Source organism: Dermacentor silvarum, unplaced genomic scaffold (assembly GCF_013339745.2).
Source record: "Dermacentor silvarum isolate Dsil-2018 unplaced genomic scaffold, BIME_Dsil_1.4 Seq608, whole genome shotgun sequence".
Lineage (NCBI taxonomy): Eukaryota > Metazoa > Arthropoda > Arachnida > Ixodida > Ixodidae > Dermacentor > Dermacentor silvarum.
In genome coordinates, this window is record NW_023606513.1 from 3,009 (window position 1) to 16,251 (window position 13,243).

Below are 13,243 nucleotides of genomic sequence, written 5' to 3' on the forward strand. Positions count from 1 at the left end.
ATAGCGCTTCAGGGTACTCTTGCTTGGCAGGGATATAATATTATGCTTTCGGAGGTGTTCATATAATTTCGCACTCTTCATTTTCATGAAGATACACTCTAGTATCCAAGCCTTGCTGTATACGTTTCCCTTGCTGCTCTTCTTTTTTGCTGCTGAGAAACATTGCCTTACACATTCTTGTTGTTTAGGGTCAAGGGCTGAAATCTCTGCCTCAAGTACTTCCTCTGGCTTAAGGGCATTTTCCTTTTGCATCTTCCTCAGCTGATCTTTCAGATCACTCACTCGTGATGACATCCTCCGGTTTCTTTGTCGCGCATAACGCAGCTTCTGTGCTGTATGCAGCGGTTTCTTGCCAGCTGATCGTCTCAGCCATGAGCAACGTGTCAGCAGGACCTTTCTGAGGTAACGGCAGCACACACATGCTTGTCCTGCAAAGTACAGTAAAATAGAGCAAGAATAATTGGCCACAGCATTGGCGTTCCTAAAGAATTATACATGCATAGCACTGTGCCTAATTTCGAAGCAACACTGCCATAATAATAATATAGTGTAGGAAAGATACATACCAACTGATGGCTCCTTTCCGGCACACCGTTTACTAAAGTATGTGCCCTCGTGGACTGTCACCTGAGCTTCGAGTCCTTTTGTCAGGCTGTTTTTCGGTATCACACTAGTTTGCAATGCACCTCTGCAGAGGCGATATGAGTCCAGCTTTTGAAGTAGTAGGTTTCCTTCTTCACAGCTGGCGATGCGTCCTGCTTCAACCAAGTGGCCGCATAGGTGCGCGCTATATGCGACACCAGGCCCGTCGTCCTGCGAAAGCACCACCACCCTCTCCGACTCTACATTTTGATTTTCTCCTATTTTTAACTTGCAATAAACGGTCCCATTGTGATCAGGCATGCGGTGGCAGCTCCAGTATACCGAAGGAACATCCAGCTTCGCAAAATCGTCCTGTACAGACGTTTCGCTGTCTGCTCGAGAGTCTGGCGTGGCCGTCGACACGCTCGCTTCCTGGTCACACGCAGAATCGCAACTTAAAGGTCGTTTCTCTTCAACGGGGCAAATACTTCCGCTTTTCCTTTTCCTCGGGGGCCTCTGAAGCGGCTTTTTCTTGGATAGATAGCTCGGCGTGTTCGGAAGCAAAGTTGGCACTGCGTTGGGCAGCAATTCCGGCTTACCTCGAGGGATGCGGACCTCTTCGCCATTTATGATGTGCACAAAGTCTCTTGTAATACATGACGGTTCGAAATGCAACTCACAGACTGAGCAGGTTTCGTCTAATACTTTGTCCTTTCGGTGTAGGTTCCGTTCCCATTGTTTTCGTAGATTTTCATCCTTCGGAACCGCGAACAGTGACGGCTGCTCGCCTTTCGTCCATTGGTATCCAGTCTTGCACCCGGGAGCGAAGCAATGACGTTGACGCCTGCGGCCAGGCATCGCATCTGTCGTACCCCTTTTACAGCGAAGAAAACGCGGGTTGCTTCTTTCGGCAAGCGAGGTCAGAGAGCACAGCAGCACAGCACAGCGACGCAAACAAAGCAAAAGCAACACACTGCCGCCGTGCTGGGAGTACCGAGCTTACAGCCCACGCTACCGCAGCGCCACCGCATACATCCGGGACCTGTCAACACTCGCCGCTTCACGCCATCGTATGGCGCGCGCCCTCTCCTGAACCCACTACCCAATACTTCGAGTACACTGTAGCCCAGCTGTGAGCCTCCGTTGCGCAGTAGCCAAGTCTGACGCTGCGCCGAACCCGCTTGATAGCGCCTCTGATTTTGTGCGCATGCGCAGAGGTATCAGTGGTGGTATTCATAAAGCGGGGCGTTTGCCGGTGTGGTATAACCGTCGAGAAGGAGAGCGAAATTGCTGCAGCGGCTCAGAAGAGCGGAGAAGCTTAACTCATCGGATCCCCAAGTAGTTGCCTGGCAATTAGCGGTTGATCGTAGGAAGAACGAACAGAAGAAGGCTAAACGTGCTGCGGAAACACGGGAGCAAAGGAAGGAATGTCTAGCAAAGTGGCGTCACCAGGAGGCTGAGCGACGTGCCCGACCATCTGAGCAGCACCAACAACAAGACGGCGTCAATGAAGTCAAAGCTCGCCGATTGACTGACTATACGGTGAAACTTAGCGAAAGCGCCAGTGCGACTCGGACCTTCGAGAGGGACTTCGTAAACAATCCGTTTGGATATGTCTGCGACGTGTGTGAAAGACTGTGGCACATGAAAGACTTGACGCCGGTAAATAGTGCCATGCGTGAAACGTTGAGTATAACGGTGCCGCCTGAGTGGGGTGAAACCGTGGCGCGGGTTTGTACAACGTACAAGAACTTTCTCGTTAAGCAGAAGATTCCGCTCTTTAGCGTTACCAGTGGGTATCGTTACCCGCCCATGCTACCAGGTCTACAGGTTCGGAACGATGTGGCCGAACGTTTACTTTCGCCACGGATTGCTTTCGTTCAGTTCCGTCGTCTAATCAACTGGGGAAATGGTCAGTTTGGCATTAAGGGGCCCGTGGCGAACATGCCGGTAGACACGGACGAGATGCCAAAGCAGTTGCCTCGCAGCTTGGAAGATTAGTGCATTGTGGTGAACATAAAGAGGAGAATGTTTGCCAAGACTACCTTTTAGCTCACGCTACGTATAACCTAGCATAGCCGAGCTAAGCCACTGCAATTTTTTTTTCGCCTGTAGGCGAGCCAGCGCACACGGCTTACGCACCTCGATCATGACATCATGCTACCTGGTCCGACTGCCATAGAATCTAATGGGGATGCTCCCGTGTAAGCAACAGTGATTTTGACATCACCTCTTTCATCACGCCAGCCTTGGCAATGGAAAGTTCAGGCCTGGTAGCATGACGTCATAAATCGGAGTGCGTAGGCCTGTGCTGTCCAGGTGCTGTTGGCGAGCGCCGCATTGAATACGACGCCGATGACATGGGGCTGTTCGAGCGGGTCGTCGCTATGTTTGTTTCGCAAAAACGCTGGTCTGCTGCGCGCGCTGCGCTGGGGAGAGGAAACCAGCGGAGCGAAGGGCTTGCTCCGTAAACACGCTGGCCGCCTCAGTGTACCGCACATGCGCAGTGGCGTCTCCGCGCGACCGCTGGGCCCGCTGGCCCGTAAAGCCGCTGAGCCATAACTCTCTAATGCTCCCTTTCGGTGGGGTGAAAATAAGCAAGTAGCATTTAACGAACTACGCCGACGCCTGCAAACGCCTCCAGTTCTTGCATACTTCGACAAGGAAACCGCTTCAGCGCTTCACACCGATACGAGCGATGTGGATCTGGGTGCCGTACTGGTGCAGTGGCAAGATGGCTCCGAAATAGTAATGGCCCACGCCAGCCGAACTCTCTCGCGTGGCGGAAGAAAACTGTTCGAAGACCGAGAAGGAATGCATCGCCGTGTTGTGGACGGATATCACATTTCGCCCATACTTGTACAGTCGTTCATTCAAGGTTGTCAGCGATGATCATTCTCTTTGTTGGCTGACTAACTTGAAAGACCCATCTGGTCGTCTGGCGCGCTGGTGTCTTAGGCTTCAGGAGTTCGACATCACCATAATATACAAATCAGGGGAGAGGCACACCGACGCCGACAGCCACGCGCGGTCACCCGTCGAGCCCGCAGGAACCGATCGGAAGGACGAGGATGCTGCATTTTCAGGAGTCGTTGACGCCGTCACCATTTCACAGAAGCAGCGCCACGACGCAGAGCTGCACCCCTTCACTAATTTCTGGGAAGGCCGAAGTAAAGACGTCCCGCGACTGCCAGGGGCCTGCCGTCATTTTGTCTGCGGAAAGATGTTCTCTATAAGAACAACTTTTCTGCCGGCGGCAGCACGAACCTGCTTGTCGTACCGGAATCATTTCAAAAAGAAATACTAAAAGCATGCCACGATGAAGCCCCCTCAGGTCATCTAGGCTACACGAGAACATTTTCCCGACTCCGACGCAAGTACTATTGGCCTAAGCAACCCGCTGCTGTAAAACATCACGCTGCTGTAAAACATCACGCTGCTGTAAAACATCATGTGCCGACTCCGAAAGACACAAAGCACCTCCCGGCAAGCCTGCAGGTCTCCTACATCCAGTGGAGGTACGAGGACAGCCATTTGCCCAAGTTCGAATGGATTTCCTGGGTCCATTTCCAACTTGTACAGCCGGCACTAGATGGATGATTGTCGCCGCCGAATTCATGACGCGCTGCGCGAGACTAAAGCTACACAGCGGGGCACAGCAGCCACAGCAGCTCATTTTTTCATCAAAAACATCGTCCTTAGGCACGGCACCACAAAAGCAGCCATCACAGACAGGGGAACTGCCTTCACTGCAGAACTCCTTGAATTGGTTTTCAGACTCAGTGGTAGAAAGAAGCCACCGGAAAACAACCGCATATCATCCCCAGACCAACGGGCTAACTGAGTGACTTAATAAGGCCCTCGCAGACATGCTCTGCATGTAGGTCGACGTGGAACATAAGGACTTGGATCAGATTTTGCCTTACGTAACCTTCGCATACAATACCGCTCGAAAACAAACTACTCGAATGACACCGTTCACCTTATAGTCCACGGTCGCGAAGCCACGACCACGTTGGATGCCATGCTGCCGCACGAGTGTGACGACATCCCTACCGACGATGAACAATTTACTGAGCGCGCCGAAGAAGCCAGACAGCTTGTCCGCGTACGAATCTGCCATCAGCAAGACCTAGATACGGGTCCGTTCACTACAGTCCCAGCGATGAAGTTTGGGTATGGATACCCATACGCCGTCGTACGGTACTTTATGCCGTACAGAGTAATACGACGCCAGAACGACGTGAACTGCGTTCCTGAGAGTGAAAAAAGCTTCAGTCGTCGCAAGAACTTACCCAAAGCGGATGAAGCCTTACCTGTCGAACTAAGTTCCGTTTTTTTTCGTGTGTTATTCTGTGACTTCGTGCACCGCCCTCATACGCTTAAATTGCGCCTAGGGGTGACGCTTCCTTCGGAGGAACGCTAATGCCACTCATGGACTCCGATAAAGAAGAGGACAATGCGAGTTAGCATGAACGTTTTAATCAAGGCGCAGTGAAGGAGTCACGGTAGCGCGCAGTATTAAAAAGGCGACATGCTGCTGTTCCTCTTGATCTGTGCTCTGCGACCTCTGTTTTTCACGTTGCGAAAATATCTTGGCTAACGTTCGCAACCTTTATGCTGTACCTAACGAGCGCGTATAGCATAAATTTACAAAGTGCTAGCGATAGTATTTATGCGGTGTTTGTGATTTTGACGTGAGTACAATACATATGGTACAATCCGGTGACCGATGAAGCGTTTGACTTTTATCAATAACCGCACACAAGCAGTTTCCAACAAGTTCGGACAGGATGCGGCATCAGATCAAATGCCGGACAAACTGCCTGAATATCACCGCGGAAATAGTGGGTAACAATGCCAGTCATATAGCCGGCGTAGGATTCCTCACCAGCCGAGGCGTTCGGCTCTACCTGTGACAGCGATAAAAAAATCGGCTACAAATTGCTTCTGACACAATATAATACAAGTAGAATAAACTAATGTCGAATGTACGACGGTTCTACAAAGTGGCACCACGGCTATGTCAGCTGGTATACCCCCCATGTAAACGGGAATTGCGTCACGAGTGCCAGTTTCTCTCCTGGTGCTTGGTAGGCCACGCTTCCCAGAAAAAAAGAAGAAAAATGAAGCCTGCTGTTATGGCAACGGTTTTGATGATGCACGCGGGTCAGACGGCCATCCCTCCTATCAGCAATGCACTGAACGAGTGTGCGATATTGTAGGCAGACGCAAGAGGAGACCAGCACGAGTTCCGTTTGCTGCTACAGTCTGCATTATTCTAACAGCTGCTATTTTCAGCCTCTTTTGTTTTGTAATGACATTTCCTTTTCCATGTGTGGTTCGTGTATTGAATAAACGCCAGCAGCGCATCTGTGTTTGCTCAAATTTTACCCTATTCCGTTATGATACGCGAGCTAGCATGCCATAGTGCGTGCCTACTGCGTTTCGGCAGGATATAAAGGCAGTGAAATGTGCTTTATTTTGCAATTTTATCAGTAAAACTTGTACAGAAAGAGATACAATTCAAAAAAGTATTTTGCAGGACTGTGTATCTCGGATCTACAGTACAAACTGAACGTTGTACAGGCACATATACATAAAGCTTCTTGCAATTTGTGGATAGCAAAAGTCACGAGTTTTTTTTTTTTTTTTACATTGCATGATACAATCCTACCAACGCAAATCGTTTGTCGCAACAGTTATCTGTGATTACTCATGCAAAACAAAATATCATTAAGCGAGGCCGGTTGGAAGATTGAAGACAGCACATTTCACATACGCAAACAAAGACGAGGTGGAGTTGTCCCTGCTGGACCTGTGGTCTGGAAAAGAATGGAAGTAATTCATTTCAGGCTTACACACAACGCAATGGCAGGAACAAATTTCACCACTCTTTCCACAAAACAGTGCTTTCAACTCATGTGCGTCAACTCTTATTATAAGTTGTCGGATTTATGCTAAAAATATGGCACAAAACTTTAACAATCTAAATTCTTATTTTAACTTCTAATATATTGAAGTAACATGGTTGGTAATATACTGCTTTCTCAGCAGCTGTCCGAAAACACTGATCGGTTTCTTACAGATAAATTATCTTGATCCCTGAATTTCTTATTCACTTGTCAATAAGGCACTGACGGATTAGTTTGTTCAGCCTTTTTGTATACTGCTTGTCCTTCTAGTTCTGAAGAATGGCTGTTACTGGAAAATAACCTTCAAAAAATTGTAAACCCCTGATGAACGGTCTATGAGCATTTCCTACTCTAGAAGTATTTATTTTGCACAGGCGGAGCAACACTTTGAGGAAACACCGGAGCGCGCGGCTCGTTAAGCGACGACGTGAGCACCTTCGTACGCATTGCGCTCCAGCTTGACTTTACCCGAAGGTAAATTCGTTCGTTCTGGCCACAATTTGCTCATCTGCTTAGTTTTCAGTTAACAACCGCGAACATCGCACATCGCAGATGAATATTCCACAAAGAAGAACAAGCAAGCAGGCGTTTTGTTCATATTTTTTTTGCGAGACAGCATTTCGCTGCGTGACGTAAAATGCACCCGGCGCTGTAACAGACAACGGGAAGAAAACAGCACTTGTAGTGCTTTCTACAGTTGCGCAGCGCTGCTTTAATTGGTTTCCGCACCTTCTGGGGCTCTACGCGACTTGCAATTTCTAATTAAGTACAGAGCAGGCAAGCACCATGTTCTCTAACTCATCCCTTCATCCGTGCAGCAAGCATTCAACCATCTTCAGCAGATGTAAATTATAGGTTCTTTATTCCATAAAACGAACAGCAGTCACCGAGATATAACGAAACACCGTAACCGTCAGCGGGTCAGACAGCACCCACACGTTCCAGGAGCGGCTGTCGATCGGTAGCTTCAATGTATTTATAAACCACAGAGAAATGTACCGCGTACAGAATACCCTTCCTGTCGTCTTATAGCCGTTTCGATAAGGTTAGCGGTTATTCGCGACATAAAAACTGCATAAAAAGCGTGCTTAGCTTTTATTCTCATGGAAGCGGAAAAAAGGGGCCCTGATGTCCCTTCCCGGGTTGGCCCACCCCAGAGCCGCGCCGAACGTCTTGTGGCCTTGAATATGTTTTTCATACATCGCTGGAGCACTGCCCTATAAGAGAAACAAAATATTAAAGCGCGCAGTAGAACGCAAACGCGTTCCCGTGTGCAGAAGTGCAGAATGCGGCAGGAGCAGACGAACGGAAAGAGCGATAAGAGCGAAAGCAGGTGGTGGACAAGTGGGGCTAGTTTTGGTATTAGCAATAAAGCGTCGCCATGACACCGGTAGCCAAAGAAAGATTCAGTAACTTTTGCATATGTGGCTTTATCTTTTGAACTTATATAAACGCAATAAATTAAAGTGCTGCAATTAGGTGTAGAAATAAAATGTATTTTGCCTGTGTTCTTTTTGACATGCTATGTCTTTATTTAGTAGCTACACTTGTTGCGCCAGCGGACGGCGCTTTCGCTCTTATCGCTTAGGCTGCCATTCCATTCATCTGCCCTGGCCGCTCTGTGCACCTCTCCACGCGTGCGCGCCTTTGCCTTCTACTGTGCGCTGTAACATTTCGCTTCTGTAACGGCCACTGGTCCAGCGATGTATGAAGAACAGAAGAAAGGCCACATGATGTTCTGCACGGCTCTACGGTGGGTGAAAACGGGAATGGAGAGCAGGGCCCCTTCTTTCTGCTTCCAAGAGAATGAAAGGTAATGGACGCTGCTGTTGTTATGCAGGCAATAGCCGCTAACCTTATTGAAACGACTATAAGATGAAAGGAAGGGAATTCCGTACGCGATATGTTTCTCTGTGGTGTGTAAATTCATTGAAGCTACCAATCGACAACAGCTACGCAGACGAGTGAGTGCTAGCTGAAAGAAATTGTGTTTCGTTATATCTCGGCGACCGCTGTTCGCTTTATAGAATTAAAAAAAAAACTTATAACTTTGCTGACGATGCTTTAATCCTGCACACACGAGAGGGTTAAGTTAGAGAACATTGCGCTTGCCTGTTCCGGGTTAGACATTGCAATCGAAGGTGGTCAGGTGGCATTGTTGCCTCCTTTTGCCACGCCTCGTGGACATCCTGTACCATCTATGCATGTCCAAAGAAACTTAATTGAATTTAATTGATTTGAAAGTCACCTAAAGCTTCACAAGGTGCTTAAACTAATTGAAGGAGCTTTGCGCTACTACAAAAGCACTGCAAGCGATGTTTTCTTCGTGTTAGTGCTACGGCACCGGGAGCATTTTATGTTGCGCTGCGAAATGTGTCGCAAAAAAAAAAAAAACGCCTGCTTGTCTGTTCTTCTTTATAGAATATTCATCTGCGATGTGCGATGTTCGCGGTTGTTGACTGAGAACTAAGCAGAGAAGCAAATTTTCTTTAGAACCAACGAATTTAGCTTCGGGTCAAGTCGCGCTGGCGCGCGATGCGTACGTGGGTGCTTACGTCGGCGCTTAGCGAGCAACGCGGTCCGGTGTTCCCGCAAATTATTGCTCTCCCTGTGCAAAACAAATTATTCTTGAGTAGGAAATGCTCATAGACTGTTGACCAGTGGCTTACAACTTTTGGAAGATCGTCTTCCAGTAATAGGCATTCTGCAGAACTAGGAAGACAAGGAGTATATAAAAAAGGCCGAACAAACTAATCGATTAGTGTCTTATTGACAAGTGAATAAAAAATTCAGGGATCACGATAATTTAGCTGTGAAAACTGATCAGTGTTTTCAGACAGCTGTTCAGAAAGCAGCAATACCAAACCTTTTACTTTATTATAGTAGCAGTTAAAATGAGAATTAGTATTGTTAAATTTTTGTGCCATATTTTTAGCATAATCCCGCAACAAAATATAATAGAGTTGACGTGCATCTAATGAAAGCACTGTTTTGCGGAAAGAGTGCTGAAAATTGTTTCGGCCATTGCGGTGTCTGTAAGCATGCAACGGATTACTTCCATTTTTTTCCAGGCCACAGGCCCAGCTCGGACAACTCCACCTCGTCCGTGTTTGGGTATCTGAAATGTGCTGTCCTCATTCTTTCAGCCGGTCTCGCTTAATGATATTTTTTGCATGAATATTCAAAGATAACTGCTTCGACAAACGATTTGCGTTGGTAGGATTGTCTCAGGCGAAGAAAGACAACATGACTTTTGCTGTACAGAAATTGGAAGAAGTTTTATGTGGTGTGTGCCAATAGAATGTGCAGTTTCTACTCTAGATGCAAGATGCTGAGGTCTGCAATATTCTTTTCTGTATTGTATCTCTTGCTGCACAAAAGTTGCTGATAAAATTGCAAAATACAGCACATTTCACTGCCAGTTATTGTACTGCCAAAAAGCAGTAGCCACGCGCTATTATAACGGAATAGGGTAAACTTTTAGCACGCAGATGCGCTGCTAGCGTTTATTCAATACACGAACCACACACGCAAAAGGAAATTGTCATTACAAAAAAAAAAGGCTCGATATGACAGCTGTTATAAATATAAGAGGACGCTTAAGCTTCGCCTTTAATGGTGGAGCGCGATAGCGTTATCGGGACCTGTTCGCATCGCATTTATATTTAAGTCGGTTTCACTGCAACCCAGAATGTGGGAAAGCCAGCTTACAAAGACCAAGCTTACACCGATCCCCTTAAAGTCGCGTCACATTTAAACAGAAATGCATTGTTGGGAAGCCATTTTTCCAGGGGCAATATATGTCGTCTTATAATAAAATGTGAAGGCCCTAGACCTTTTTTTATGATTTTAATGATTGCTTGATATTGCCCCGACGTGCGCGCGTGTCCACGACGCATTAGGCAGGCCAAGTCCCAATTTGACCTGCAGAGGATGCTAGCGCCATCTGGATAAGATTCTCGCAAGTACCATACCCGAGCGCGCCACTGTTGGTATGGTGGAAACACGGAGGTTGTTTTTTTTTTTTCAACCTCTTTGGGTAGAAAAGCTGGCAAATGGGTTTGTGTTTGAGTTTCCTCGTAACAGAATTATGTTTTCTCGTACATCCAAATAACAGGCCGACGCCACCATGTCTGTAGGTTGTGGTTAAGTCGTATTTTGCCATTTTTTGACGGATTTCACTGAGAAATTCAATTTGTGTTAACTAACATCTTGCAACACGGGGAGGGCCTGCGCGGTCGGGGTAGTTCGGGATCATTTTCTCCGCTACGGACGCCGACATCCACGCCAACGCCGACGCCTGATTTTTTGCGACACAGGGTCCTTGCCGCTGTCGCGTTAATAATACCAGTCAGTAGCAGCAAACAACTCTTGCTAGTTTCCTCTTGCGTCTGCCGAGAGAATCGTACACTCGTCGAGCGCATTGCAGATAAGAGAGATGGCCGTCTCCCCCTCGCGAATCATCAAAACCATTGCCATAACAGCAGGTTTCATTTTTATTTTCTTCTCGGAAGCAAGCACCAGGGGAGAAACTCGCGCACTTGATGCACTTTCCGTTTACCTGGGCGGTATACCAGCTGACATAGCCGTGCATATAGCACCGCGCAGATAGTACCTCTTAAAATATTTTTTCTTTTTTTTTTGGGGGGGGGGGGTTACAAGTGACTGTTGTGCTGTCTCCTCTGATGTTCAAATAAACTGAATGAAATTTAATTAAAAGACGATGTGATTACGAGGCATACCGTGGTGCGGGATTCCAGCCTTTTCGGCTCCACGGTAACCGCACGGAGACCTAATGCAGGCGACACGGGCGTTTTTGCATGTTCGCCCCCATCGAAATGGGGCCGCCGCGGCCGGGATTTTATCCCGCAACCTCGTTCTTAGCAGCCCAACACTAGAGTCGCTAAGCCACCGCGGTGTGTTAGATACTGCGTCTACCATGAAAAAATGCTTCAGAATAATTTTGTCGTTACACTCAATCGCATAATCTGAAATAGAGTGGTGTTATGAATTATAGTTGCTGTGTAAAAAAATTGTCTTACGTTTTTAATAACTTTCATTTATTTATTGATAAGAAGGCACCGTTCTGTGGTGCTCAAACGCACAACACGCAAGTTTCCTTCTTTTTTATGTAGACGCTTTGGTTTTGCGTGCAGTCTGAGACTTATCATGAACTAGAGTATTTGCAGCACGTTTACAGAAAAATGAAAAAAAAAAACAAGAAAAATAAATTACTGGGTATATAAAACTGTTAATTTGTTAAGGTGGCACTAATCTTTCTAAAAAAGTGCAATAGCCACGTACCATTCCTTCTTCCGTCTGCAGATAACGTGTTTTGCACATATTTACAGGTCTTGCTGGAAATAAACGAAACGACAATGTGGCATGCACTATACAAGCATGTACATGCTGTGTGTGGCACAATGAACTTTGTACATGCTATATTGAGGGGCTGTAGATTTTAAAATCTGCACAAAGTATTTGAAACACAAAAGCGTCCACTATGAGTTTTTATCGCGGTCATTATTTCGCAGCAGAACAAAACATTTTAAATCACCTTTTGGTTACTAACTCTCCATAATATCAATACAACTTTAATAAAACACAATTAAAGGCACACGCTGCTCGGCGCATAATGCGCCCGAGAAGTTCAATTCCCCATTATTTATTCGGGCTTCACAGGTCCTTATGATTCATAAACATTTATTGCATACTGTAGTAATGGATGCTGCATCGTCAGGCTCCATAATTTAAAATAAGCACTGTTCTTAACGAAAACATCTCAAACTGACTTCAGGCATTAAAAAAATATGTTGTTCTTCACATACCCTCGTTTATTTAAAGAATATAACAAATGTCTGCTTAATACAGCTCGAAAAATGAATTGATGCTAAAAGTTAGCACTGAAAAGAACATATCAAATTATCAAATCGCGCGACATTCTTCTTCTTCTTTCTGGGGTTTACGTGCTAAAACCATTTTTATGAGGCACGCCGTAGTGGAGGGCTCCGGAGTAATTTTGACCACCTGGGGTTCTTTAACGTGCACTACATCGCAAGCACACGGGCGTTTTTGCATTTCGCCTCCATTGAAGTGCGGCCGCCGCGGCCGGGATATCGCGTGACATTGACCTCACCCTAGTGTCTGAAGAGGTCGCTTGAGACTGCATGATATTTTTTTAGACAAGGTCTTTTTTGTGACGGCACAGCGATTTGGCGGACGTGACATCTGGATAACTATCTGATAACTTCGTCAAAAGCCGTCCTTCGCACCTTGAGAGAGTCGTGCCGAGTCCCAAAATGTGAAACATGTAGGTCTCAACGAGAACGGAAGCAATAATTAGTCGCAGAGTAGGGTAAGTTAACGGTATGTACAAAATTAACAACGAATATACTCAACAATTACCCAACTGCACCACAGACAACACCACCTCCGTGAGGGGCCCACTTGGCTTCTTGGTAAAAAAAGAAGTGGCGCATCAGTCAAAGGCGATGCGAATGAACACAAGGTCGACACATATACGCACAAAAAAGCAAAAATGTCGCATAAATAACAAAAACACCGCGTTGTAAAAAAAGTGTGAGGTCTGACAATACAAATAAAAAAAACTCGCAGCGGCATTGCCACCTACTATGGTCTCGCCTACCTCGCCATTCCCGCCAGTGCAAAAGGGGCCCCTACCGATTCGGCCATGTATCTGCTTGTACTTGACACCCTGAACAAAGTGACACAACTAATTCAAACAA

General features: G+C 46.7%; 1 protein-coding gene across 1 annotated transcript; it reads right to left on the reverse strand.

Annotated features, from left to right (window-relative positions):
- Positions 1-459: 459 nt before the first annotated feature.
- Positions 460-1,622, reverse strand: LOC125941917 (uncharacterized). The gene has a single exon (XM_049659792.1). The coding sequence runs from the start codon at positions 1,438-1,440 to the stop codon at positions 490-492; it is 951 nt and encodes a 316-aa protein (XP_049515749.1). The 5' UTR covers positions 1,441-1,622; the 3' UTR covers positions 460-489.
- Between the last annotated feature and the right edge of the window lie 11,621 nt (positions 1,623-13,243).

Coding starts and splice junctions, on each gene's coding strand:
- LOC125941917 (XM_049659792.1), bottom strand. CDS start 1,440: ATGCCTGGCCGCAGGCGTCAACGTCATTGCTTCGCTCCCGGGTGCAAG.